Here is a 27,889-nt window from a genome sequence, read left to right as displayed (position 1 = left end):
ATTCCATTGGGTGCAGTGTTCCTGTTCAAGCACGCCAACTCGAGGGAATTCCAGCTGAGCCCTGGAGGGAACAAAGACAAGGGCGCCATTGCCGAGCAACGGGTGTCGCTGCTGCGATCGTGGCTGCCGCTGCTCTGCCGCGGCAGCAACGGCACGAACGCGCCGGTGCTGAGCAGCATGGAGAGGACGTTGCTCCATCCACCGCCCGCCGCCACGCCGCTTCGCTTCGTCGCCGCTCTGCCCGTCACCCCCTCGACGCCGCCGCTCGCCGTTCTCTCCCGACAGTGTATAGGGGGAGAGATAGGGGGGATAGAGAGAAGAGGGAGGCTGACATGTGGGACCACATGGGCCCCACCTTTTTAATTCTTTTTAGCTGACATATGGGTCCCACTATATTTATTTATTTTTTGAGATAAAATTGTCACGTAATCACCATGTGAATACCACGTGGGACAAAGACCTAGTCAAAGGAGCCACGTAGGCGCCACGTAGACGCCACGTAGACGCCACGTCGGTCAAAACCGCCCTCCATACTGCCGAGGGACCTTGTTTGCTCGGTTTTTGTAAGTTGGGAGACGGGTCATACCCGGTTTTGCGGTCAAAGGACGAAAATTAGACAGACCGACAAATAGAGGGACCTAAAGTGAACTTATTACGTGTAACTGGGGTGAATTTCTAGAAGAAAAAGGCCCAACCCAGTTGATCCTGGGCCATTATCCCGTCAGATACCGTACGTCCCACGAAGAAAAGCATCCCAGCCCGTGGAAGCCGTCTTGCTCCCCAATTCCCCGAGCTTTTCCTCCCATCTTCCCCGCAGATCAAACGCCACCCAAAACCCTAGGCCCCCCTTCTCCTCCGACGCCGGCTACAGTCTCCGACCCCTCCGGCGCAATCGCGGAATCGGAGGCGGCGGGCGGCGCCATGGACAACGCCCTCGCGAGCGCCGCGGCGATCGCCGACCAGCGCCAGAAGATCGAGCAGTACCGCCACATCCTCTCCTCCGTCCTCTCGTCTTCCCCGCCGGACATCTCGCAGGCGAAGCGCTTCCTCGACCACAGTAACGAGCCCTCTATCTTTGCCCCTTTACCTGTTGATTCGTATGGATTTTGTTCTGGTTCGGGTGTGACGGTTGGGTTCGGTGCGGCCGCAGTGGTTTCCGACGAGGTGCCGCTCGTGGTGTCGCGGCAGCTGCTGCAGACGTTCGCCCAGGAGCTTGGGAGGTTGGAGCCAGAGGCTCAGAAGGAGGTCGCGCACTACGCGCTCACGCAGATCCAGCCTCGTGTGGTCTCCTTCGAGGAGCAGGTTGGCACCTTTGTTTATACCCTTGGTTTCAAATCGTCAATGCTAGCCATATAGTAAGTTCTGAATACATATGTTTTACTGTATAGTGGGTAGAATTGGTACAAATTTTCATGGATTTTTTCCCCGGTGATGATTATAGTTTATATGTATGGTAGTGGAGCCGTAACCGTCGCTTTTGTGATATCAATTTGAGTCATGTGGCATAATGTTATTGCAAGGGCTCATGACTCCACACAGTGCATGGAGATGATGCCGCTACCTTACTTCGTTTGGACAAGTTTATCGAGGCGAGTATGGCATGGTTCATTTTTGGAATTCATTGCCTGCCAAACTCTTAGTTTTGGAGGAATGTTTGTACTTGGTAATGATGTCAGCCAATGGTTAAGCTAGAGCATGAGATGGAGTGATGATGGGTTTGGCTAATGCCACACAGCTTGCCAGCCCATTTTATTAATTTATGGAGACTAGTTGTTCCCCTGGTGGTAGTGTACATGAAGAAAAGTATTACATGACCACGCAATGCTATGAAGTGACTGGTGTTAGTTAGGGGTCTGAATAGGAAAGAAACTTGTCTGGAATGCAATGCATGATTCTGCGCATTGCCTGGGATGGTGGGGCCTTGTGTAAATGCTTTGTATTTCTCATCTTCCTAGTGATTTTAACATATAACATATTTATAAAGACACTGTACATGTTAAATTAATGATTGTTCATTAAGCGTTGAGTTTTTACGGATGCAGAAATCGACTATGTAATGCTATGTTTGGAGCGCATCTGATTAGGATGTATCTGTGCTGTGTGTTGGAACAAATCATTTTGTATATGATAACAGTATTTCTTTAGGTTCTTTGTCTTTTGTTCTTTTATAGCTTATAGTGATTGCTATAAGAAAGGATAGTAGTGCAATACAAATAATTGTTGCTTCCACATGATTTGTGCCGTGTGCATGCTACAGAAATGTAATTACTCTAGGTTGCCTTTTGGTTGATAAGAGTTCTTGCATAAGTTTCAATTTATACTGTCAGCTTTCATCTTTGTCAACCACAGAACAACTCAATGCAATTGTGGATTTGTTTTATTGAAGTGGTTACTCGTGTTATTTCTGCAAGATTCCTAGTTTTAGAAGATTATGAAGAGCGGCCCAATTTGACATAATGATGTAAAGTTGTTATGAACAATGTAACAATATATACATTCATGTTTGTTGGTGTGATAATGGGTCTTCCGTATTAGTATCTTTATAATTTACCCTATGCCAATTTTGGGCATTTTTTCTTGCAAGCTTAACCAAACTTCCGAACAAACTAACTGTTACATTTGTTTGACCTTTGTTGGTATTATGCAGGGAAATTCTGCAATATTCTTAATCTTCTATTTGGCTGTTTATGATTTGACAGGTGGTAGTGATTAGAGAGAAGCTTGCAGAACTGTATGAGTCTGAACAACAATGGTCAAAAGCTGCACAGATGCTTAGTGGGATTGACTTGGACTCAGGGATCAGGTAGAAACTGACTTACTTTTCTTTCTGAACATGTGTATGGCTTTTTCTTCAGGACATGAAGCATCTGATTTAAATTTAAATTATCAGGATGCTGGATGACACAAACAAATTATCCAAATGTGTCCAGATTGCACGACTTTATTTAGAGGTTAGCATTGTTTGTTTGCTGTTGGCTTTAATGGTACATATTTCCAGCTTACTAATTTAGTTCTTCATTTATAGGATGATGATTCTGTTAATGCTGAAGCTTTTATTAACAAAGCTTCATTTTTGGTAACAAACAGTCACCAAGAACTTCTGAACTTACAGTACAAGGTTTGTTGATGCTGGCTCAGTTCAATATTTTTGTCTACATTAAAACAGACACTTTTACTTATTTTCTTCTTTTTTTATATATATTTAAGGTATGCTACGCTAGAATTTTGGATCTGAAGAGAAGATTCTTGGAAGCTGCACTTCGATACTATGACATCTCTCAGATTGAACAACGCCAAATTGGTGACGAGTAAGATTTTCTCTACATAGTTGCAGATTTGTTTCCCTTTTCAATTCATGTGTTTCTTATCTCCATTATCTGTAGTTTGCTTGTTCTGTGGTGACTACTCTATTTCTGCACCCTTCTAGCAATACATTATATATTTTCCAATTCCCCTGCCCCCTTGCTATTAACATCTTGGATATTTCCACTTAAATTTTACAGTTGTTACATTAGCAGCTGATACTACTTATAAAAATTCCTGATGGAACACTCTGCATGTGATCTCAGAGAGATCGATGAAAATGCTTTGGAGCAAGCTCTTAGTGCTGCTGTGACATGCACAATATTGGCTGGTGCTGGTCCGCAACGATCTCGTGTTCTTGCTACATTGTACAAGGTATTTGCTTCGTTGGTTTATCATAACATTCTGGTTTGCAGTGCTTGTTATATCTACATGTCATTTATTGTCTGCAATAACTTTTTATGTATCATACTATCGTAATCATCTTTGCCCTTTCCCTGTGCCATGTTTATCAAATGGACAAATCTGAATTATCAGATGCTCTGCAGAGCTCTGTATCGATATTGATTGGTTTCTGTTATGGAGCACCATAGGTTGTGGCTTTAGCTTACTATGATATACATGCTGTGGCTTCTCTCCCTTACGCAGTGATTTGTATTCCCATTTACTGTACATCATTCTTGGTACACTCCAAAATTTATGTTTTCCGGGGAAAAAAGTATGTATATCGAAACAGAGGAATTGTCTCCGAACTCATTGGAATGTGGCATCATTATACAAAAACTTAACCCATTTGATATTGAATTACTAATATCAAGATCCTTTCAAATAGTTATTTAGGATTTTTTTTATAGTTCTGCTAAACTAATAAATATGCTAGCATCCAGTTTCAGTGGGTAGTTTATAGTTTCATACTGTTTGATGTTGACCAATCTGTAACCATGGTCATCAAATGAACCAACACCTTGTATCAACATTGTAGTAGCATGAAAATACAATTGTTTTGCATCTGATTTTTCTCATTATAGCGGTGCTTAAATTATGACTCGTGGCATGATTTTATACTGTCTTTTCCCTTTAGGATGAGAGATGCTCAAAGTTGAAGATATACCCAATACTGCAGAAGGTGCCTATCTTGATATACTCCCCTGGCATTTATATTTGGAGCATAAGCTCCCTTTATTGACAGGCCTTCTACTTCAAATGTGTAGGTCTTTCTTGAAAGGATTTTGAGGAAACCAGAAATTGAAGCATTTGCAGAGGAGCTGAGACCGCATCAAGTTAGTGAACATACTCTCTTCCAAGATAACTTGTAGTAGTAGCTTGTAATTTTATTGACTGGATTTTTCTTCTGTTCAACAGAAAGCTCTGTTACCAGATAAGTCTACTGTGCTTGACCGGGCAATGATTGAGCATAACCTCCTTAGTGCCAGTAAACTTTACACTAATATCAGGTTAGTTTTTGCATTGAAATTTTCCTGGGTCATTGTGATTTATCATTCTGATCAACTATTGATTTATTTCTGTAGCTTTGATGAGCTTGGAGCATTATTGGGCATTGACCCTAGGAAGGTTAGTATTTTGGTTAATTTTGCCTGTTGATATGATACATCATTTCATGTTTATAAAGACAGATTCACACAAAGTCCATATGACTAAGAAAAAGAAAAGAATTTGGAATATATGGGTTCTGAGTGGTACTTGCTGGAAACTAGTCAAACTGGGAAGAACCACCGAATTTCACAATTTAAAATCAAATAGGATAGTTCAAATCATCTGGCCTGTAACTGGTACCAGGAAGAACTGGCATTTTCTCTGTAAATTCTTTATTTATGTTTGATTTTAAATATGAAAGTATTCAAATTGGAGTCTTACTGCAACTGATTTTGATGCTGGCAGGCTGAAAAGATAGCATCGCGAATGATTTATGAAGATAGGATGCGAGGTTCAATTGATCAGGTTTTATTCATATGACTTCCTTAATCCTTATGTTGATATTCATACTATTCCACCATTTCGAGCAGACATCTGAAATAGACTTACTGTAACCATGTTTTACCGTTTCTGGTTTAATTCAAGTTGTTATGAGATTAACTCGCCTGGCTTATTTTACAGGTTGAAGCTGTGATACATTTTGAGGATGACACTGAAGAGCTGCAGCAGTGGGACCAACAGGTTAGTTTACCCGCACACTCGTGCTTGGCGTTTCTAGCATTAGCTTAGGCACCAGTTTTTTCTGCACAAGTATATCTCTTTCCCCATTTTCCCAACCCACCTCTTGTTTTACGTGCGCACACTTTTCAAACTGCTAAACGGTGTGATTTATAAAAAACTTTCTATATAAAAGTTATTTTAAAAAACATATTAATCTTTTTTTAAAAAAGTTAATACTTAATTAATTAAAAAAAAAAGTTAATACTTAATTAATTATGCAACAATACGAGCGTGCGCCGGGGAGAACACAGCCACATACATATCGCTAAACCTCGGATGTGGTTTCAGATTGCGGGACTGTGCCAAGCGCTGAACGACATTCTGGACAGCATGTCAAGCAAGGGAATGGCTATTCCTGTGTGAGCTCTTCAAGTTGCTTCGATGGTACTCGTGAGAACTGTGGTCACGGCGTCAGGCCTCATGGACATTTTGTACAGATGTTCGCAGCTGCGAGTACCAGTCATGTTTCGGAACGAATTTTGGGCACAATTAGTCGGTGATCGGTACATGTGAAGTTGTGAACTGCTGGATAGATTAAGGCAGTGGCGCCGTAATGGCATTATATCACAAACCAAAATTGATCGTGATAGCATTTTATGCCTTGTTTTCTTCTGGTATGATGATGGTTGTTGGGACAGGATACTCAGATCGAGCCCCGATCGGAGTGGGTTTAGTGTGAGTGATTGCTTAGTAGGAACGGTGAGACAGACGATTGCAAGAGCGGGTAGATTGCAGACTTGGAGCAGGGCTCTCATCCTTCTCGAGCCATTGGAGGCTAGGTACAGTGATCCTGTTTGAAGGTGCTTCGATTTCTGTCTCCAAGTCTCGGCCCAAATAACATGAGAGGAAAGCTACGTTTATACACATTAACAGCTTAACCGTTTACAGGCGGGTTCTTGGAAGGGAGGAGGCTACGATTATACACATCAACAGCTTATTTAACTCAGCTACATCACGACACAGTGGAAGAAACGAAAGTACGCACGTAGTATGCAGGCCGGCCTCTACACGAGCAAGACCAGCATTATTTACGCAGAAACTACTGTAGCTGGACGCGTTCACCTCCAAATGTCCCTCTGTGCTCACTTGCTTAGCCACTGGAGAGCCTGCCCTTGATACCAATGAAGCGTTTTTTCAAGCTCCTGGGCAAACGAATCTGCCGCTCTCCCCAGTCTCCTTCCTCCTCTTCCCTCCTCGGTTTTGGCTCATCTCCTCTTCCATCCTCTTGCTCCTCCTCCTCTTCCTCTCTCCTCCTCCGCTCTTCTTCTTCCTCTTCTCTCCTCCTCCGCTCTTCTTCCTCCCTCCTCTTCTTCTCTTCCTTCTCCCTCTGCCTCCTTTCCTCCTCCTCCCGCTCTCTCCTTTCCTTCTCTTCTTCTTCCCTCCTCTTCCTCTCCTCTTCTTGTCTCCTTTCTTCCTCCTCTTTCTCCCGCCGCCTCCTCTCTTCCTCCTCCCGCTCTTTCTCCCCCTTCCCTCCACCACCCTCTTCCTCCTCCTCCGCCTTCCTCTCCAGCTCCTCCGCGCAGGAGGTGCACGCCATTATCGTCGACTCGCGCTGCGACGACAGCAGCCTCCCGACGTTGGTGGAGTTGTCCTGGCCGAGCGACCGCGCCAGAATCTCCTTGCCGATCACCTGCAGGACGGAGTGCCTCCCGGCGAGGAACTGCGGGTGGTTGTGGCCCATGTCGGTGCTGAACCCGACGAACACGAACGAGTCGTTGTTGAAGGATATCTGCGCCATGGGGTGGAACCGCGGCACCACGAGCACGTCGCCTTCCTTCACCCTGAACAACGAGTTCTTGCACCGGACGCCGCCGCCGCCGTGGCCGTGATCGCCACGGCCGCCCTCCTCATCGTGGTGATGCTTCTTGCTCTCGCCGGACGGGATGCTGGGACAGACTATCTGCACCATCCCCGCGCCCTGGGTCACGACGGCGATCTCGGTCGCTCTCGGGTTCCAGTGAGGTCCCATCATGGCGCCCTGCAAATCGAAGAGACGAAACAAACATTTGGTCTCTTTCCAGGATAAAGCAAGCTGAAAATGTGGCCGCTTATGTACGACATTATTACCGTGGTCAGGTTCACCATGAACATGCCAATGCTGGATCCCCGCAAGGTCTCGAGGTCTCGGTTGGTCATCGATCTGCTCCATCCGTAGCAGTTCTCGACGTCCGGCTTGCCGGAGTAGAAGTTGAAGGCCTTGCTCTTGGACTTCTTGTCCTTGCCCTTGTGCTTGTCCTTTTGTTTGTCCTTCTTCTTCTTGTTCAGGAAGTGAGGATCTCGCACTCCCCACAGCGCGTCGGTGATTTCCTCCGTCCAATTTGACGAGTCGTCCTCGTCCTCCTCCTCTGGATTATACGGTATGATCGCCGGCGGGGTTTTGGTCGATTTGATGGATTCCACAACTTCGCGGGGAACCTTAGAAGATGAACAGCACAATGGTTTTAGATTTTCAAAAGGGTAAAACATGTGTGTAATGCATACCATGAATTACGATTTATTCTAGTAACACTTACCCCGAAGCCCGGTCGAAGGACTTCTACTTCAAATCCTTTCAACAGGTCACTGACACAGGAATAAACTTCTGATGTCGGATGCTGCAAAACCGTTGGTTAAATTTTGTTCAGACGAAATTAAGTAGTCCACTGGCCACCAAACAATTAACTTTGAATCATGCGTGTAATCTCATTATTAAAAAAAATCATGTAAAGGTTGTTGATACTTTGATATTGATAGACGTAGTTACGTACCCTTGGGTCATCAGCGTTGATGCTGTCGCTGGTGAAGATGGCGTAAATTTGAAGGCGCTCTCTCGTGCCGCATGCGTTACTCTGAATGTAGAGGATGGTACCCTGATCGAAGTTGTAGACGTCCCCCCTCTCCACCTGAAGCGAACTTGATTCACTGTCCCCTTCTTCTATGTAAGTCACCTTGCCCCTCCCTATATCGCAGCAGCCACAGCATTAATCAAGTCACATAAACACGTTTAGTTTAAGAAAAGGACGCCATAAGTTTCATCGTCAGTGTGCTCATATGCTTGTTGATCGAAGGGAAACAGTAGCTGCCTACGTAGTAGTAGTACCCACCGCTGTGCACGTAGAACACCATGTCGGCGTGCAGCTGCACGGGGAGGAACAGCGTCCCGGGGCTCATCGTGATGAAGTGCAGCCGGTACGCGGTGCCGGCCGCGTCGGCGACATCCACGGCCGTCACCAGGCCAGCGTCGCTCGCGGCGACCACCCTCCGCCACTCCTTCTGCACGAGGTGGCCGCCACCACTCGCCTCGCCGCCGGCGCCATGCCACCACTTCTCGCGCGACGCCGTGGCCGCCGCCGACACGGCCAGGAGAAGGACGAGCCATCGAACCGTCGCCGCCGCCACCGCCATTCTCCCCCACCGCTCTGCTCGCTTTTTCTGACCGATAGATCGTCCCGCGGTGTGGGGTGCGATGCGAGGCGAAGCGGAGAGGCCTCGGCGGTCGATAATGTATAGGCAGGCGATGGGAGGCGCGCGCGCGACGTGGGGGTGGCGTGGCGTGGTGTCACCGTGCATGGGCGCGACGTGGCCTGGTGAAGACAGAGGGGTGATAGCTCGCTGGACCGATGCGGTTCGTGACGGTGCGCCGCGTGAGACCGGGTGCGCTGCGCTGGCCACTTGGCTCCGGTGGCGCGGTGAGGTGAACTGGACCGCGCGGTGTGTGTCCTTCCCTCAATCCTCATCCTGGTGGCACTTCTCTCCTCGCCTTCTAACCGTTGGATGGATGGACCAACCGACTGGATCATCCGACACTCTCGTAGTCTTATGCCCTGCTTGAGTTGCATTACCCGACTTTGAACCGCACACGCTCCTGAGTCCTGAAGTGTTTCTGGGCCGGCTCCAGGCCTCCTGCTTGTATGCTGGTTGCTGGGCCGTAATATTTCTCTTGAACTGTTCATTGCCTTGACAAAAAGAACTTCGCCCACGTGCACGATAGTGCTTTATTAGTTCTAATCGGAGACTACTCCATCCCATATATAAATCCGTTTTGGCCTAAGGTGCATGTTTTTCTTTTATCCTCTTTAACTATTTGCATCATTGTACTCTATATAAAATATGTGACAAAACATGATCCATATTGAACATATTCAAATATTTTATTAACTTAAAAGTAATTTATTTAAATTATAGAAGTACCTTAGCTATGTAGTAGAAGTAGCTCTCTATAGCATTAGAAGTAATTACATTATGACTGAGTTGAAATAAAAATCTATCTAGAGTAAATTCACAAACAAGGTGTAGAGAAGATTTTTCAATAAATTTAAATGATAATCCAATAATATTATTTTCATCCAATAAATTTAATTTATAATAAATTATTTATTAATCAAATATTTAAAGAGTTGAATCTAAAACGTGTGTGCACCTGAGTGAGTAGGACGGAGAAAGTAGCAAATAGATCTTACCTAAAAATTAATTTTCATAATATCCACCAGGTAAATGAACAAAGCCGTTTGCTGAAAAAAAAGGAGCAAAGGGGTGTGGCTAATGAACAAAGCCCGCCCCTCCCCTATATGGTCTCTCCCTCTTCCTCCTCCTCTTCTTCTCCCTACTACAGTGCACCATAAAATTTTAAAAAAATAAAAAAAAAAGAAAATTGGAAAAATTTATGTATAAAAATACTATGTATAAAAAATATTTTTTTGAGAATATATATAAAAAATATTTGAATTCGAATTCAAATTTGAAACGGGTATATAAACTTTTGACTTATAAACTTTGGGTCTATAAACTAATATTTGAATCCAAATTCAAATTTGAACGGGTATGTAAACTTTTGACTTATAAACTTTGGGTCTGTAAACTAATATATGAATTCAAATTCAAATTTGAACGGGTATGTAAACTTTTGACTTATAAACTTTGGGTCTATAAACTAATATTTGAATTCAAATTCAAATTTGAAACCGGTATGTAAACTTTTGACTTATAAACTTTGGGTCTATAAATTAATATTTAAATTCAAACTCAAATTGAAACGGGTGTGTAAACTTTTGACTTATAAACTTTGGGTCTATAAACTTTTGGTGTATAAACTTTAAGTGTATAGAAATACTATATATAAAAATATTTGAATTCAAAATTCAAATTTGAATCGGATATATAAACTTTTGACTTATAAACTTTGGGTCTCTAAACTTTAGATATGTAAACTTGAGGTGTACAAACTTTAGGTGCATAAATTTACTAAAATAGGAAAGTAATACGGTGCCGAAAAAGAAAACAGGTGGAGAGAGGGGGATACAAAACCTGATCGCTAGAGGCGATCGATCGCCCCTTAGCAATCTCGAAGGAGATCGGAGAACATATGTAACCGGCCGGTTCGGCTGTCTCGATATTCAACCACAGAGAAAAATCAACCTTACGGACTGTCCAGCAAGGACTAGGCAAACGTTCTTACTAATATGGCACCGTTAAGATATGACAGGCTACCTGGTTATTAAGTACGACACGGGCAAATCCGAACCTTAACTTACGTTACAAACTCCCAGATGTATCCCCGCTCTTGGAACGGAACTTCGATCGCCGAAGATAATCGATACACACCACATCGATTTTTGCCCAAGCTCCGTAGAATGAAATCAAGGTTCATCACGAGCATTTGGGGACGACCTGCGGCAGATGAAATCTTTTTTTCCTTACCGAAGCTTTTGTACTTACACGGTCACTAATTGCACACCGGAGTAGTATTATTACTCCCTCCATACTCGTAAAGGAAGTCGTTTTGAACAGTGACATGGTCTCTAAAACACAATTTTAATTTCTTGTTTTTATAAAAATATTTATTAAAAAGTGATATATGTATACTTTTATAAAAGTATTTTTCAAGACAAACCTATTCATATAATTTTTACATTTTCAAACTTAACAACTTAAGAGTTACTTATGATTTATATTTTCAAGGTTTGACTTAAACGTTATGCTAAACGATTTCCTACGGAGAGGGTATGTAATAGTAGCCCTCACTGGTCACTGCTGAGTAGATCATGTACTACTGTACTAGTAGCCCTCACTGGTTACTGGCTCACTGCTGAGTAGTCAACTCAGTGGACTTGTTCTGCCCATGGCCGTCTTCCCTTCCCACAGTACCGTTCGCGTCACGTCCATCGCCGCCGAAGAGTTTGACGGTGTCCTCCAGGCTCCTGCCTTGCGTCTCCGGCAGGAAGAAGAACATGAACACCCACCCGGCCGCAGCTATGCCGGCGTAGAGGTAGAAGCTCCCGGCGAAGGTGATGGCCTTGTAGAGCGAGATGAAGGACATGCTGACGGCGCCGCTCACGACCCGGTTCATCGCCGTGCCGAGCGCGCATCCCTGCGCGCGCAGCCGCAGCGGGAAGATCTCCGAGCTGTACACCCACGCGATCGGGCCCATCCCGATGGAGAAGGACGCCACGAACACCAGCACCATCGCGATGCTCAGACCCACCAGCGCCGTCGCCTGGCCCTCCGGGCGGTGCTCGATCATGTGCAGCGCCGAGGCCAGCGTGACGAGCGAGATCACCATCCCGCCGGCGCTGGTGAGGAGCAGCGGCCTCCGGCCGACGCGGTCGAGGAGGAACGTGGCCACGAGGATGAAGAGCGTCTTGCTGGCGCCCACCGCCACGGAGGCTCCGATGGAGTCGGAGTCGGAGTGGAGGCCCGCGTTGTCGAACACCCGCGGGCTGTACAGCACGACGGCGTCGATGCCGGAGGCTTGCTGGAAGAACTGGAGGCCGAGGCAGGCGATGAGTATGCGGCGCACGGCCGGCGTCGGGCGGAGCAGCAGGTCCCTCCAGACACCCTCGCCGTGGGAGCCCCTGCTCTTGTGGACGACGGCTACAACTTCGTCCTCGTCGGAGATCCCTTCGGGGATGCCGACCGCGTTCTTGATGTCCGCGAGCCGCTCCTCGGCCTCGGCCGGCGAGTCGGAGGTCTTCTCGAGGACACGTCGCGCGTCGCCGATGCGCCCCTGCATGACGAGCCACCGCGGCGACTCCGGCATGGCGAGGACGCCCACGGCGAGGAAGACGGGCGGCACGGCGCCGACTAGGAACATGACGCGCCAGCCAATGTGCAGCGGGAGGCGGTAGAAGGCGAAGTTGGAGACGTAGCCGAGGAGGACGCCGGCGTTGATGAACACCTCGGGGAACGACGTGAGCAAGCCGCGGGCGGACGTCGGCGCCACCTCGGCCGTGTACACCGGCGCGATCATGAGCGCGTAGCCCACACCCACGCCGGCCACGAAGCGGCCGAGCATGACGATCGCGTAGCTCGGGGCGAGGCCCATGATGAGCGCGCCGGCGAAGAATATGACCGACGCGAGCACCATGGTGTAGCGACGGCCGATCCAGTCGGACGTCCGGCCCGCCGCGAGCGAGCCGACGAGCGAGTAGATGTTGATGATGCCGGCGAGGACCTCCACCTTCGCGTCCGAGATGTTCAGGTCCTTCTTCATGAACTTCTGCGCGCCGCTCATCACCGAGATGTCTGCTCGATCGACCAAAAACGAGATTATTGTTAGCACGCTTGCACATTTCTCCTGGTTCTGAGCACAGGGTGTGATGTGCGGTTTTTTGCACGTACCGTAGCCGAGGAGGATGGAGTTCATGGAGGCGAGGATGGCGCAGGCGAGGGCGTACTTGTTGAGGGGGGCACGCTTCGCCGGCGCCTCGGCGGCAGGGACGTCGGAGGAGTCGTCCTTCGACATGGTGGCAGAGGCGGCGCGGGAGCTCGGATGGATCAAGTTTGTGTGGGATTACTGGCCGTACGTATGTGCGGCGCTAACTCCTGCTGCTGCTGCGCGCCCTGTGCCACTACCTCCTCTCGCTCTTATATGAGGTCTTCGTCCGCAGATACCGAGGGACCTGTGTACCGTTGGACTAGAAATGCCGCTCGAATTGCAAACGGCCGTGTGTGTCATTGTGTCTAGGCTGTGATCGTCATTTTTGTACATGAAAAGAATGCACATTAAACACACTTTTTTTTAAGTTTTGTTTTATTCCCTCACCTTTTTTTGAAAAATTTCCCTTGCCTGTTTTGCTTTTTAATACCAAGTGAAATATATCCAAAGAATGATTTTTATCATATTTGATGCCTCTCGGTGCCTATGAATACCTTGTATACACACCATCCATTTAAGTAGATCTAACGGCTTATAAAAGAATGGTACCCGGAGGTATTGTCTTGTTGTGACTAGCGAAGGTTAGATCGATCAAGTACAAGAGGTGGTCGAGGTGGAAGGGCAATTATCTAATTTGAGTCACAAGTTAACTCTCTCCCCATGTTCCTCTTTCTTCTCTCACCGATCAAACAGTGGTGCGGCAGGCAACGGCTCTCACCGAAGTTGTCACCATGGTAGGAGAGATTGCCAAAGAAGGGGATTACGGTGGAGACGGTGCTCCAGAGCTTTCAAGCCACTTCCTATTGCAGATCCAAGCTACATGAGGATTGGCCTCTTCTGCATCAGCCCCCTTAGTGGCAAATGGAGACCAAGAGATATAGTAGAGTGGCTGCACATTTTTTTTCGATAGTGTATAGAAATCCAGCCTCTATATTCAAATGAATATACACTGCGCATGCGAGCTCATTAGATGTCGTTGGGACTTGGGATTATGTTCCTCGGTCCATGTTTCTATGTAGACGGTGTTAGCAACAACTACTTGAATATCCATGGCTTGGTTAGTGATAAGAGAGAACGGAGAAAGAAAGCATCCCACATATTTGTGCAAAATGGCTCGAGCCGAGGTGTTGGAGGAATAGCCAGTTAGAGATGGGGCAAAGAAAGTTGGCTGTCTAGCACTGGTGAGCTCGAGCTTGTGTTTTACGCAGACCCACATGTCGAGCAGAGCCCCACTAGTGAGGTCCTCCCTATTAACATCGAAGTAGTAGTCATGACGAGGGACTCGACGGATACCTCCGGCAAAAGGTGATGGTGGACATTGCTAGGATGTTTCTGAAGAAAGAAATACTTGAGAGGCTGAAATTATGAAATTATCTATTTTAATTACCCTTTTAACTTCTAAGTACTAGTACCTCCTTATGAATGCTAAAAGGTCGTTATAAGTACTTTTGATATTAATACATAAAGAATATCTAACTCTTTTTTTAGAAAAAAAATACCTCTTAAGAAACGATCTTAGAGAATCAAGAACTCCAAATTCGAAGTGCATCCTTAGACTATTCATGTATATCGTCGTTTTCACATGGCCGAAGGTGTTGAATAATAGGACCCTACTTCGTCGATGCCACGTACTACCGTCACCTGCTATTCTTCGGACTAATATATTATTCTAGCGGTAAAACCATGCGGCCCCGCTATTCTTGGGGTCCAACAAGCTGCCCACTATCGGTCAGTGACTTAGTGTAGACTGCATGACACATAGCCCTATAGGTTTGTCGAACTAGAACATGGACTAAACCAATTCTATTCTCACAGGGAAAATGACAATCTTTTTTACTTACATTGGTAATTGGGGGCGATTGCTCAATTTTCGTTTTTGTTGATTTATCTCTTGGGTTGGGTTATTATCTAAAAAAAGAATCTCTTGGGTTTGGTTGTGTGTCATGCCATGCATTCTGCTTTTGCTTCTTCCGTCACCTGTTCTGGTGACTCTTCACTCCAACAATTTAAGTGTTGTCGAAAGACGAACATTTATTTTGAAATAGTGCATTGATTTTAAAATATGTCCTTATAGCATATCACTTGGGATCTATTTATAGGTTACAAGCATGGTAAATAAATCCCAAGTTATTTTTGTTCTTATATGCTCTCTACTGAGTGAGTGAAGTATGTATTAAGTAGCTCTAGCTTCCTAAGGTTTTACTTGTTCAGAGTGTTACATAATTATCTCTTTGATAGGAATATTTAGAGGGACATTCTAGGCCTGTGATAGCATATTTTACCTAGGTGGCTTTCATGGGCCTTAACCGTGCCGATGCCCTTATGAAGGTATTCTTTGGCACTATCTATACATTTGTTAAATTTATCAGATATAAATATAATATAATTCTAGTATAATTACATTGTAGCTATAAAATACAACTTGTATGCAGCTTTTCAAAATCCCACCACCGTACCACTCTATACTCGTAAAGCGGATGTCGCGAAACAAAATCCCCTCACCAATGTGCGCACTGTTGTTTTTTTTTTCTTCCCCGCTTGCATGAATTTTTGAAGCAAATCTAACGGTTCAAAATTATGTGAAAATTATATTAGAGTTACATATAAGTTATATGCAAGTTTAAATGCAATTATACTTATAATATAAGGCAATTATAGTTGACGAAATTTTGAGAGAAAATTTAACTATAAATATATAGCAAAATTGCTTCCTTGTGCTTGTGGCTCCTCGGCCTTGACCTCCGCAGCTATGATGGCTCTTCGCCTAATTCATTAGGCGCTGCATTTCGCCACCCATGTGGTTTCGGTTGCTCCGCTATGCCTCACCACGCTTCGCACTCATGTGGACTTGCCTCGTGCCCTCTTCTTGTTTCACCAAGTTTTGCTGCCCCTTTGTCACTCATGTGGACTTGCTTTGCTTGGGCAATCCTAACGAAGCCTTCATGGCCTGTCTCCAACCAGAAGTTCCGGAGGCTGTGTGTTGAACATAGAAAAGTAAAACCAGTTCAACATCTGATTCCCTTTTTTTCCATGGTACACAATTTCAACATGATAACTGGCAAGCATCCATGACAGCCTGACGCCGCTATTAGACGGGTCTGACTGTCTGACTGCAATATTGATCAGCGAAAAATCATCTGGGACAGCACAGTACGTGACAGTGAGCTCGTGCAGGAGACTGGGAGCTGGTGGCGACAACCTCTCCGGGAGTGCATGCACAACGACGCGCGTATGGTTAGCTCGGTATCGCCCATCAGTTTCAGTGAAGCAGCATCCTTGACTCCCGGCGTCAATGAAAGCCACCAGCCGGCCGGAGAAATGGCATGGAAAAAATTGTTAACCTTTGTCTGTTTTCGAATAATTGATGACGACTGGCTAAGTATATTACTACTTGTTTGTTTTCGCTCGACAGTGCCTTCACGGCGATTCAATTAGATTGCGCTGATCGATCAGCTCCAGTCTTTTAGCTACGGACGAAGTAATTAAATTTATAAGTTGCAGAATCTTGCAAACACTCCATTTTGGTCTTGTCTTGCGTCAGAAATTTGACTCGCACCTACCACGTATTAGACCACAACGTCATTTAACCTGAGGTTTTTCCTAACTTCATTTGTGTACCATATCTTCCAAATTTTGCTTGTTGCTTTAGTGCACGGATCAGCTTAGGTTTAACATAACATATTTGATAGTACTTGCTAAATCTGATCTCTGAAGTGTGCTGTAATCTTTTGCATTCAGTAAACTTTACGTGAAATCAATGCAATGTTTTGAGTATTATTTTTATGATGAACTATTGGTATATTGGTTTTGATGATTTGGTGATCTATTAGTAAATTGGAATTTGTCTCTGGATGGGACCAGCCAAACCGGGCACTAACCAAGCACAGTGTTTTTGTCGCTGGATGATGTGACGGTCGGACTGGCCTGGTGACGCCGGTTGGAGAGAAGGTAAAGTTGCGGTCCGATAGACCGGTCCGACAATTCGATCGACTGACTCTAGCCTGGAGTCGGTTTCAGATTGTTTTTATGGATTTTTGTAATTGCTTTATGTTTATGACTTCTAGATTATTTCTATACGTAAGATATACTATTGTACGTGTGCTAATGTTGAGCCAAGTTAGGAAAGAATTTATGCTCGGATATGGTTTCATAATTTATTTATATGTAGGTGTTGTTTGAGGCCTCGGGAGAAAATTGTCACTGATGAATCGAGAGTTAACTTGGGAGAAGTCGATATCCGGATAATCAAGGAGATCACGTGGGATACTAAGACTCGAGAATAATGTACGCGGTGCTAAAGATTCCATACGACATACGTGAGAGATTGTGTGCGCATGAGAAGCGGAGTTAAATCGGGAAGAGGTCCAAATTTAAGAAGATTGGAGTTTGAATTGTAATAGGATAAGTTGGTACATGTGCGGGTGAGTTTCCAAGGGGATTAGGAATATTTATCCATTTTGAATTCATGGCTTTGTGCAACCACATCAGGATATAAATAAATGAGAGGTATAGGCTATCGGTATCGATTTTTGTAGAGAATAGTTTTATGAGAAAATTAGAGTCTTAGCCTGGATTTTTATTCGAGTTTGAAAGTTAAGAGAGTTTGCACTTTGTAAAGACAATTAGAAGCAATAAGATTGATCTACTTTCAATAAGTTCTTTGATTTGTGTTATTTTGGGTTATGATGGTCGGACCAAAGGGCAGGCGTATAAGGTTTCGGACCAACAGAGGGTCGGAGGCAAGACGGTTGGACCGGTAGTAGAACAGTAGTCGCACCAATGCACTGTTGCCGATTAGATCAAGCTTACGAAAAAGTTTTGTTTTTTGGTGCCCATACCAGTCACCACTCTGTAATATGAATGGTTTTTGTGTTAGATACTACACTTTATACTTGCGGGTCCTTCCAAAAAATAGTTAAGGGTTAGCCCTAAAAGTTGCTCAATAAAAATGCATTTCCTCTTTATTTTTTTCTGGAAGAACTACATATTACTTGGAAAAAAGGAAGGATGTTTGGAGCTCTTACCCGTGGATAATTTCATAAAATAATGGATACTAAACACTTAAGTTCAAACATAAAACTTCTCTTTACGGGGATAGCTCCACATTTCCAGTGCAACCGTATGCTTCCTGACAGAAAACGATGCCGAAAATAAGTACAGTAATCATACAGATAGATGCAAAAAAGCAATGGTTAAAGCTTGCATGCTAGTGCTAGTGGTCATCTTAGGTTGTTATACGATGTGACGAGGATATCAGTCGCTTGCGTCCTGCTTGAGTAACTGAGATGTTCATGTGGATATCCTTCCCCATTGCGTGTAAAGATGAAAGCTGATTGGGAAACGGAGGAAAACGGCCACCGCACTAGCTACGCTGCTAGCTAGTGCAGCCGGGGTAAAAGAAGAAAAAGAACGGTATAGATCGCCCATCCACTAGTGGAAAGTATTTTCTACACCTAGGTGCCATGGTATCTAGGTGTATGCATGTAATTTAAAAAGTTATAAAATTTTTTATAAAATTTAATAAGATAGATTATGATAATATAAGATATTATATCAACATACAAGTCTAAATTCAATCAACATATGAAGAAATAAAAATAACAAATTTTATCTGCGTTGTACATATACTATTCACTATCTGATTTTATTATTTTTGTTTCTATAGTTGTAGATCAAATTTAGTCATGCATGCTTGTGTATAGACTTATATCATCACAATCGATGCTATTAAATTTTTTAAATTTTTTCTATAACTATTTAAGTCGCATATAAATGATGGGTGTTATGGCACCTAGGTATAGAAAATCCTTATCCCCATCCACTAGTTGGAGTTTATTGACTAAATACGCTGGCCCGTCTATTCGTCGCTGGAATCTTTCGCGACAACGTCCCTTCTGAGAAGAAATATGGAGAGTGATCACAGGAAGGCAAGAGGAGATGATTGCACGCCCGTAGGCCTTATTCAATTGGGCCTGAATACCAAGAAGAGAACCACGAAACTGGCGTATCGACGTGTACGGACTTCCATCCTCACATCACCATTTCTGAACTGATACAATATAAATGGATCATATGGTATCAGTCTATCAGAGATGGGAGTAATATACTCTAGATAACGATGGTCGTCGGCTGGCCGCATACCCGCAAAGCAAATACCATTCGGTTATCTCACAAAACTGACAAAATTTGCTGCAGGAATATGAATATTAGTATGTTCTCTACCGGTGGACACAGCTAAAACATGGTTTGATCTTAGGACACCCCAAAACTTTTAATTTGCTATAAGATATTGTAGTGATTATTTTATTATCTCTATTATTTTCGGGCATTTTTGTTTTCTCATTGTTTTTCTCTATTTAGCCTAAAAATTAGTAACAATAATCGCTGCGGTGTCTTGCGATGCTTTTTGTTCTCAAAGTGTTTCTCTCCATTTAGCTTTGAAATAATAATATTCCCTCGGTCCTATAATATAAGGGATTTTGACATTTTATTTACACTGTTTGACCATTCGTCTTATTAAAAAAATTTAAAACTATTATTTATTTTTTTACTTACTTTATTATCGAAAGTACTTTAAATAAGACGAGTGGTTAAATCGTGCAAGCAAAATATCAAAATCTCTTATATTGTGGGACGGAGGGAGTACAATCAGTACGATGTCCTACACTAAATTACTCAGTTTGTAGGGTGTCCCCTAACAAAAAAAAATCGTAAACTTTAGAAATGTTACGGCAAATTAACAGTGGTTAAGACCAGTCACGTACTTTTTGTTCAAAAATTGTACACTTTAGAAATGTTCTGACAAATTAACAGGGGTTAACCTACTTTTTCTTCAGACGAAACTTCTGCGCATTGGCGCATCGATATTCAATGACCTCAGAGAGTTCTCGAAAAAAAAAAAGAGCGCAGGGTGGCCTTGGGCTTAGCAAAGCGGTCGCACAAAATCGGCCTGCCGCTTGCCACTACATCGGAGCGTCGGAGGCCGGAAGCGCTGCGGCCCCAGCGGCCCGATGCCAGCAGCAAGCGGGGAGACGGCACGGAAGAGGCCCAATCGCACGGGCCAAGCGCAACTTGTGCCGGCCGACGAACAAAGGCCCGGATAGGCGAGGAGGGAGTTCACCGCGGGGCCCAGTTGCCAGTGTGCGTGTTACACCGGGGCTCCCGGAGTCCAGTAGCAACAGCCGGGAATAGGAGGGAAGGGGGTCTCACGCGGCGCTCGTTTGGTCGTTTCCGACGTTCCGGTGCGCTGGGCTCTTGATGCCCACGAGCATCACGGAGTTGAAGTGCATTAACTTCTCGAGACGACGCGCTACGCATCCGGACATCGTCACGTTGATTAGAGCTCTGAAGGAGTTGGTGGCCATCAATTGTTGGAACGGTAGGTGAAGTGTAGTTTCGATGTTCCGATCAACGATATCAGCATGGCTGTAGATCGAGCTGTAGGCTCATTTGCGCTAAGGACAGTGCAAAACTTGACACTGACGACGGAGCTCCTCAGAGCCATGCATGCGGTCATGCGTGCACCATATGTTTTGGTTTTGTAGGTTCTCTTGCTAAAATTTTGACCACATCAAATTTTGGTACAGTAGGGAATCAAATCAATCCTACGTAACAGATGTCGATGGAACTCCTTGTGCTTATTGGATCATGCTAACGAGTACATATGGTGTCAAGCTTTCATCATGATGGGAGTAGAATTATTAGTCCTAGAAGAGCAGAAAGATTCAGTGTGAAGAAGCCAGCTTTTTCTTGAAAGGTTTAAGCTACACAAAAGGGACGAGCTTAGCTTTTGTTGCCTTGCTAGAGTTGAAGTCGGCAACGCCTTCGCCGGGGCTGAAGTCGGCAATGCCTACGGAGGAAATGGCATACATGGTACTGCATATATGTACAAATCATTTGCCAGGTACTCTCTCCGTTTCACAATGTAAGACTTTCTAACATTGCCCGTATACATATAGATGTTAATAAATCTAAACACATGCATATGTCTAGATTCATTAACATCTAAATAAATGTGGACAATGCTAGAAAGTCTTACATTGTGAAACGGAGGAAGTACCTACAACTCACCAGATGTAACATGTAGTACGTAAAACAAACACATCAATTATGGCCTGGTTTAGTTCCCAACTTTTTATTCAAATTTCCAACTTTTTCATCACATCAAAACTTTCCTACACATAAATTTCTAACTTTTTTCTTCAAACTTTTAATTTTAATTAAATTTTCAATTTTGACGTGGAACTAAACACACCCTATACTGGGGAAAAGTTTCTGGTACATACAAATTTGCTGGGTCCATTCACATTTGATGATCTGGACATAGTCTGGTGGCTCTCTGGGAATATTCAAACAGGACAGGTGCGCTTTTGGGTTATTAGCCTGCTGGTGCCTCATCAACAAGACAAAAGGAGTAATTACACGAAGAAGGACTTCCCTGGATTTAATAACTTCTGTATCATCTGCAGACATGAAATCGGGACCTGATGTGATTAAGAAGCCAACGATAGTCGCACAAATTTGTTGTGGAGAGTCATGATCGACCCATGGCATATGAAAACCTGCCAGCAATTCTCTACTTTATGATATGATAAGAACATGCATAATGCCCAATAAGTGGGGCGGCGGAAAGTAACCAGATGTTTGTATGAGTAAGGTAATTTATAGTTCCACGATAATTTTGTAGGAACTACAGTAGTACTATTGAACAATTCAACTACCTTGTGGTCCAAGGCTAGATTTGGTGCACTTTCAGTTTAATTGTTCCTACTTTCTAGCACTTTGCATTAATCCAGAAGCCTCCTATGACCCTGTAAGGATGAAATCACTAACACTAACACTCTAACAGTATATGAGCTACGAGTTTATTATAAGGTGGATATACAATCGGAAAAAGTTCAAATTTTTTTTAGACTGGTGAAAAAAGTTCAAATTAACCCTCTGAATTTTTACAGCAGTTCGATTTACCCCCTTAATTAAAATACCAGATATTTCATCTCTATGTACTCTTTAAACCGGGCAAATTCAACTTGTGGAGCGTTTATCCTAATACACTAACTCGTGTGGTACGTGGGACCAAGATCAAAATGGCACAATATGGTTAATCTTCCTAATTTGGATGTTAGGATACCACACAGGCATACATGTAAGGACACCATGTCGAGAAACGCCCAGGGATTTTCTGGCTAGCTCCATAAGGTGGTGGGCTAGCTGGTCTGGGTTCGAAGCCTTACCCCTTTTAGTTATTTGATATTAGGTTATTCCCTAATATCTCCTTTTAAAAAAAACGATATGTTGATTATATAAGGACGCATAAAAATAAAGAAGAGATGTAATAATAAAATCATATGACTAATAAAATATAATAAAGTGACAAATGTTTTTTGCAAATATAGTATGACACATGATCTCTCTTTACACACTACTACATAATAAATCATTTTCGCAAGCGGACAAATCCCATTTTCCGTAAGCGGGTAAATCAGCTGCCTACCCGCTTGCATCCATGTGTCTGCGAAAATAGGAATGCCTACCCGCTTGCATCCATATGTCTGCGAAAATAGGAATTTTCCAGTCAGGCAGCGCAATTGAGTGAAAAAAAGGGATTTTCGCAGGTGAGTGCATTATGCCACCCATATGCAAAAAGAATTTCGGTGAAAAAAAAAAGAATTCCAAAATCAAACCCTAGCTCCCATGCATCCTAGCAAACCCTAGCCACCACACCATCGCCGCAGTGATGCTAGGCGCCCATGCCGTCTTCGATCTCCTTCGTGCTAGATGCACCATCGCTGAGGTTGCCACCATTGTATCTGTGTCACCGAGCCCGCTGACGCCGCTCCTAAGCAAGACCGCTGCCACCCGCTCGAGGTCCCCGACATCGGATCCACCATAGCGGAAGTCAACACTGGCGGGTCCGATGTCACCGAGGTCCCCACCGGTGGATCCGCATCACAGACACTCCTAAGGCCGCTGTTGTCGTCACCCGCTTGAAGTTCCTCTGTGTCGCCGCTCCTGAGCCCCTGAACCTTGAGCGTGCTTGCCGTCAACCACCGACCCTCCTGCTCATGGAGTTGAGAGGGCGCGCGGAGGAGGGACGAAGGAGGGGGAGGCGAGGGAGAGAAGAGTTGAGAGATTGGAGAGAGAGAGGGGGGGAGTTGAGAGAGATATAAGGATAAGGAGGTGAGGAGATAAGGATGAGGAAAATTTTGAAGATTTAGAGAGGAAGAAGATGAGGGCGGTTAGATTTGCAGGCATTACTTTAAGAGGTCTGTTAGCGAAAATGGATTTTCACATACGGGACTGTACTGGGCACCTTATAAATATTTTTACAAACAGAGTTTCTTTTAGCCCGTCTAATAAAAAAGGGAGCCATAAAAATCGTTTTCTAAAGTGACGTGTATATGTGGTATCCTAAATATTGTCCAACTTAGCTTAGACATGATAATGATATGCCATTTGGCCTAGTTCATATGCACCACACAAAGTTAATATACTGAAATGAGTTCTTTGCAATTTCGTATTCATATCTTGTCTTAAATTCGTGTACTCGTAATGCAATTTACTTCAAACACCTCTTTAAAGAAAAGGGTGTACGCTGTATAAAGAAAAATAATGATATTATGTCGACGTTTGATATTGCGACTACGGTATTTGGATGGTATGGGGATCGTCGGTACCAAGGTATATGCGAGATTGAGGTAAAAGAGATGGATACAGGGATTTTTATACAGGTTCGGGCCCCTTATCTGACAGGTAATAGCCCTACATCCTGTTGGCCGAAGCCAGTGTTGCTCCTTTATTCATCTGTATCATACAAGTACAATATTTGGGATAACATATCTAACTGTCATCGACTTGGCAGCTAGATAACCAACTCGTAGTCGACGACAGGGTAGTCTTCCTCCTTGAGCACGAACTCGTCGAGATCACCGATGACGCTAGATCCCTCTTGCCGGCTTCCGTAGGCACCGTATGAGGTATGTCTAGGCTTATATCTGATGTTGATATCAGGCGACTTGTCTTCGCGTATATTGGCTTGTGTATTGTGCGTCTATGGTGGGTGTCCTCTCTCCTCCTAAGGGGGCTTGTATTTATACCCATAGGTGCTTTCTTGTCCAAGTAAAACTAGGGAGATAAATATGGATACGATCTGAGTAGTCCTTTGTCGTTTCTATGTAAAACTCTATTCATCATTCCTTATCCGGAACTCCTTCTATATATGAGGTATGATTCCGTATAAGACTTGGTACATGGTGGGTCCCACCGAGCTTAGTCAATTACTATTAGGTATGTGGTATCCATATCCTTGACATGTTAGATTTTTTTTTTCGTTTCAAATCAAAAATAGCGATATACTAGTTCCAAAGGACCTTCACTTTTTGGATCTATATAAAACATGACGAAAATAGTTTTGCCTTGTGATGAATTGCATATCATGCCATCATAATAGTTCGTCCTTTCAATCAAAACTACTACACGTCCCCATCTGGACCCAAAATGTGTAGCAGCCAGTCTGCGCTTTGTCTTCTTAATGCAGTGACGCACACGTAGATCTCCTGTGGATTGTCCCAAAAACGAGTCCAAAAAATCAGAAATGAATGAAATTTTGTGTTCCAGCACCAGTACAGTAAAACAAATAAAAGGAAATCTCCTTTATATTAAGCGACAGTCACACAGGGACACAAAAGTGACCGAGTCATATACATAAAAAAGCTATATACATTATAGACTCGTATACAATTACACTGCCACGGTAATATCTGAACAAGAAAACATAGCCAGGTAGACCCTGGCTCCCTGGATCTCAATGCTGTCGTCGAAGGATTGGCCGGTTGAATTGTTGTACAGGGTGAAAAAGACCCACAGATCCGTGCCAAGCTGCGTAACCGCAACGGTGACTGCGACCTTTTTACGTGGATTCGTCCCTGCAGTGTGGAATATCACACGATCTTTTCCCCCGTAAAGCAGCTCAATGTCCCTACATGTTGGCTAAGGCCAACAAGCTGATGTGCACGAGATCCAAAAGTCTAGCAATCTAACCTAAGTGGCCAGAATCTGAAGATTCACAAAGCAACACACGATGTCGAAGCTTTTTTCTATCGGAGAACGAATAGGCTTCGACCACACTCGGACTCGGGACGGACGTGTTCTGTTCAGTGCTGAGCGCTCAGCTCAGTGGACCTCTTGCGCTCATGGCGGCTAGTGTCGACGTCATCGTCGTCGTCTGTGTCCTTGCCGAAGAGCTTCACGGTGTCCTCCAGGCTCTTGCCCTTGGTCTCCGGCAGGAAGAAGTACATGAACACCCACCCTGCGGCGGCGATGGACGCGTACAGGTAGAAGCTCCCGGCGATGGTGATGGCGTTGGAGAGCGAGAGGAAGGACATGGTGGTGGCACCGCTCATCAGCCGGTTCAGCCCCGTCCCGATGGCCGCCGCCTGCGCACGCAGCCGCACCGGGTAGATCTCCGACGTGTACACCCACGCGACGGGGCCCAGCCCCGAGGCGAACGACGCCACGAACGACAGCATCGCGGCGATGCTTATGGCGCCTAGCGCCTTCGCCTCGCCCTCCGGCCGCCGGTCCATCATGAGCAGGGACGTGGCCAGGGTGAAGAGGAAGATGGCCATGCCGCCGCCGCTGGCGAGGAGGAGCGGCCTCCGTCCGACTCGGTCGAGGAGGAGCGTCGCGATCGGGATGAAGAAGGTCTTGCAAACGCCCACCGCCATGGACGCCCCCAGCGAGTTCGTCTTCGACTTAATGCCGGCGCGCTCGAACACCCGCGGGCTGTACATCACGACGCAGTCGACGCCGGTGGCTTGCTGGATGAACATCAGGCCGAGCCCGGCGACGAGCATGCGGCGGACGGGCCTCGTCGGGTTGAGCAGCAGCTCCTTCCACACCCCCTCTCCCTGTGAGGCCTTGTTCGCGCGGACGATGGCGACCACGTCCTCGCCATCGGACGCGTCCTCGGGGATGCCCACGGCTTTCTTGATGTCGAGGAGCCGGTCCTCGGCCTCGTCGGGTGAGTCGGAGGTCTTGAGGAGCACGCGGCGCGCGTCCTCGATGCGGCCCCGCATGACGAGCCACCGGGGCGACTCCGGCATGGCGAGGACGGCGATGCCGAGGAAGATGGGCGGCACGGCGCCGACGAGGAACATGGCGCGCCAGCTCAGGTGGACGGGGAGGCGCGCGAAGGCGAAGTTGGAGACGTAGCCGAGGAGGATGCCGCTGTTGTTGAACACCTCCGGGAACGAGGTGAGGAAGCCGCGCGCCGACGTCGGCGCCACCTCGGCGGTGTACACGGGCGCGATCATGAGCGCGTAGCCGACGCCGATGCCGGCCACGAAGCGGCCGGCCATGAGGAACGCGTAGTTCGGGGCGAGGCCCATGAGGAGCGCGCCCGTGAAGAAGATGGCGGCGGCGAGCACCATGGTGTACCGCCGGCCCAGCCAGTCGGACGTCATGCCCGCCGCCAGCGAGCCGAACAGCGAGTAGATGTTGATGACGCCGGCGAGGATCTCGATCTGCGTGTCGGTGATCTTCAAATCCTCCTTCATGAATATCTGCGCGCCGCTCATCACCGAGATATCTGCATATACACAGATCAAGAACGCCATTACCATCTGAACATCTTAACCGGTTAATTTAAATGCTTGCATGCACGTACGTACGGACGAACGTGACGTACCATAGCCGAGGAGGACGGAGTTCATGGAGGCGAGGAGAGCGCAGCCGAAGGCGTACTTGTTGATGGGCGGGCGCTTCGCCGGCGCCACGGCCACCGGGACGGCGTCGTCCTTGGTCATGGCGACCGATCGATTAGCTAGCTGTTCTCTGTTTGGTTCGACGTACACGTTGCCGGCTGCGTCCTGTTTGTGCCGGGCCCTTGCTACTCAGTGCTCGCTCACTCAGTCACTCTCTATTATTGTTGCTCGTACCCTAGGTCTCAAGCGAACAAGCGTAGCTGCAGGCTGCAGCTTCGCTCTTCGCTCTTTGCTACAGATCCGAGCTAACGCGAGTGAGGTGGTGTGTGGCTAGCTAACCCTTGGCCCTCTTTTATATGCAGGGCTGCTGGTGATTGTTCGAAAAAAAATAAAAGGGAAAATGGGGGGCAATCAGTGCACGTTCGGTATAAGCGGCATAATTAAGTTTTTTTTGTGTGGCGAGGAACGTATTGTCTACTTGTAAAAGTGGGTTATAGTGCTCTTTGATTGAGTGATAGACTACTACGGAACATTGTATTTCGGTCATGATGGTGTCTCACATCAATGATCTATAACAAATAAAATAAAACGGGGTTTGCTTTGTCGAGAGAAAATGTTTAGCTAATTTTTCGCTCTCCTGAAATTTTCTTACTAGTATCTCCAAGTCATTGGAAGACTGCAATTTGCACGAGGTTTACTGACCCTTGACGTATGACCAATTGACAGGTTACCGCAAGTATATACGCAAGTCGTGGCAGGACCCAATCAAGTATCAACTGTCGCCGGCAGCCTGGCGCTGTGGCATACGGCCGGTCACGGGATCAACAGCAGTGCAACATACGGAAGAGTACTCCAGCCAAAGACTGCAGTACACACCTCAGATTTCTGAAAGCCAAAAGACTGTATTTAGCTACTCGGCAGAGTTCAATTTTACCGGCAAAAAGTACGTAGTGGCATACACGTAACCGTCTAAACCAGTACACCGTAAAAACACTCCCACAATTGTACAGCTGCAATGCAAAGAGAGTACTACACA

The 27,889-nt window shown here is 45.5% G+C and overlaps 4 protein-coding genes across 5 annotated transcripts; 1 reads left to right on the top strand and 3 right to left on the bottom strand.

Annotated features, from left to right (window-relative positions):
• Window positions 1–779: 779 nt before the first annotated feature.
• Window positions 780–6,109, top strand: LOC127765625 (COP9 signalosome complex subunit 4). 2 transcript variants are annotated; one of them, XM_052290569.1, is made up of 14 exons: window positions 780–1,057; window positions 1,151–1,302; window positions 2,700–2,803; window positions 2,891–2,951; window positions 3,026–3,118; window positions 3,208–3,308; window positions 3,570–3,678; window positions 4,385–4,429; window positions 4,515–4,583; window positions 4,666–4,757; window positions 4,833–4,875; window positions 5,203–5,262; window positions 5,419–5,478; window positions 5,806–6,109. In XM_052290569.1, the coding sequence occupies exons 1-14, from the start codon at window positions 922–924 to the stop codon at window positions 5,878–5,880; spliced, it is 1,200 nt and encodes a 399-aa protein (XP_052146529.1). In that variant the 5' UTR covers window positions 780–921; the 3' UTR covers window positions 5,881–6,109. The 2 variants fall into 2 exon arrangements, with proteins under 2 accessions (XP_052146529.1, XP_052146528.1); XM_052290568.1 differs by having other exon boundaries at window positions 780–1,302.
• Window positions 6,110–6,129: 20 nt separating this feature from the next.
• Window positions 6,130–9,066, bottom strand: LOC127765620 (vicilin-like seed storage protein At2g18540). The gene is made up of 5 exons (XM_052290563.1): window positions 8,601–9,066; window positions 8,265–8,455; window positions 8,031–8,111; window positions 7,585–7,932; window positions 6,130–7,495 (listed from the first exon to the last, which is right to left on the bottom strand). Exons 1-5 carry the CDS (start codon window positions 9,064–9,066, stop codon window positions 6,608–6,610), a joined length of 1,974 nt encoding a protein of 657 aa, XP_052146523.1. The 3' UTR covers window positions 6,130–6,607.
• A 1,653-nt stretch (window positions 9,067–10,719) lies between these two features.
• On the bottom strand, window positions 10,720–13,554 carry LOC127765623 (polyol transporter 5-like). Its single transcript, XM_052290567.1, has 2 exons — window positions 13,114–13,554; window positions 10,720–13,017 (listed from the first exon to the last, which is right to left on the bottom strand). The coding sequence occupies exons 1-2, from the start codon at window positions 13,235–13,237 to the stop codon at window positions 11,576–11,578; spliced, it is 1,566 nt and encodes a 521-aa protein (XP_052146527.1). The 5' UTR covers window positions 13,238–13,554; the 3' UTR covers window positions 10,720–11,575.
• Window positions 13,555–24,772: 11,218 nt separating this feature from the next.
• LOC127767031 (polyol transporter 5-like) lies at window positions 24,773–27,196 on the bottom strand. Its single transcript, XM_052292232.1, has 2 exons — window positions 26,838–27,196; window positions 24,773–26,738 (listed from the first exon to the last, which is right to left on the bottom strand). Exons 1-2 carry the CDS (start codon window positions 26,953–26,955, stop codon window positions 25,303–25,305), a joined length of 1,554 nt encoding a protein of 517 aa, XP_052148192.1. The 5' UTR covers window positions 26,956–27,196; the 3' UTR covers window positions 24,773–25,302.
• Between the last annotated feature and the right edge of the window lie 693 nt (window positions 27,197–27,889).

This window comes from Oryza glaberrima, chromosome 3, assembly GCF_000147395.1.
Source record: "Oryza glaberrima chromosome 3, OglaRS2, whole genome shotgun sequence".
Classification (NCBI taxonomy): domain Eukaryota; kingdom Viridiplantae; phylum Streptophyta; class Magnoliopsida; order Poales; family Poaceae; genus Oryza; species Oryza glaberrima.
The sequence above is the reverse complement of the archived record's forward strand: the minus strand, read 5'-3'. Positions and strand labels throughout refer to the sequence as shown.

Excerpts from the sequence above, each read along its gene's own strand:
- LOC127765623 (XM_052290567.1), bottom strand. The coding sequence starts at position 13,237 with ATGTCGAAGGACGACTCCTCCGACGTCCCTGCCGCCGAGGCGCCGGCG. Across the intron at positions 13,018-13,113 it reads CTCCATCCTCCTCGGCTACG|ACATCTCGGTGATGAGCGGC; the intron begins GTACGTGCAAAA and ends TCGATCGAGCAG.
- LOC127767031 (XM_052292232.1), bottom strand. The coding sequence starts at position 26,955 with ATGACCAAGGACGACGCCGTCCCGGTGGCCGTGGCGCCGGCGAAGCGC. Across the intron at positions 26,739-26,837 it reads CTCCGTCCTCCTCGGCTATG|ATATCTCGGTGATGAGCGGC; the intron begins GTACGTCACGTT and ends GTGTATATGCAG.
- LOC127765625 (XM_052290568.1), top strand. The coding sequence starts at position 922 with ATGGACAACGCCCTCGCGAGCGCCGCGGCGATCGCCGACCAGCGCCAG. Across the intron at positions 4,430-4,514 it reads TATACCCAATACTGCAGAAG|GTCTTTCTTGAAAGGATTTT; the intron begins GTGCCTATCTTG and ends TCAAATGTGTAG. Across the intron at positions 5,479-5,805 it reads TGCAGCAGTGGGACCAACAG|ATTGCGGGACTGTGCCAAGC; the intron begins GTTAGTTTACCC and ends ATGTGGTTTCAG.
- LOC127765620 (XM_052290563.1), bottom strand. The coding sequence starts at position 9,066 with ATGCACGGTGACACCACGCCACGCCACCCCCACGTCGCGCGCGCGCCT. Across the intron at positions 8,456-8,600 it reads GGTGTTCTACGTGCACAGCG|GGAGGGGCAAGGTGACTTAC; the intron begins GTGGGTACTACT and ends GCTGCGATATAG. Across the intron at positions 8,112-8,264 it reads TCAACGCTGATGACCCAAGG|CATCCGACATCAGAAGTTTA; the intron begins GTACGTAACTAC and ends ACGGTTTTGCAG.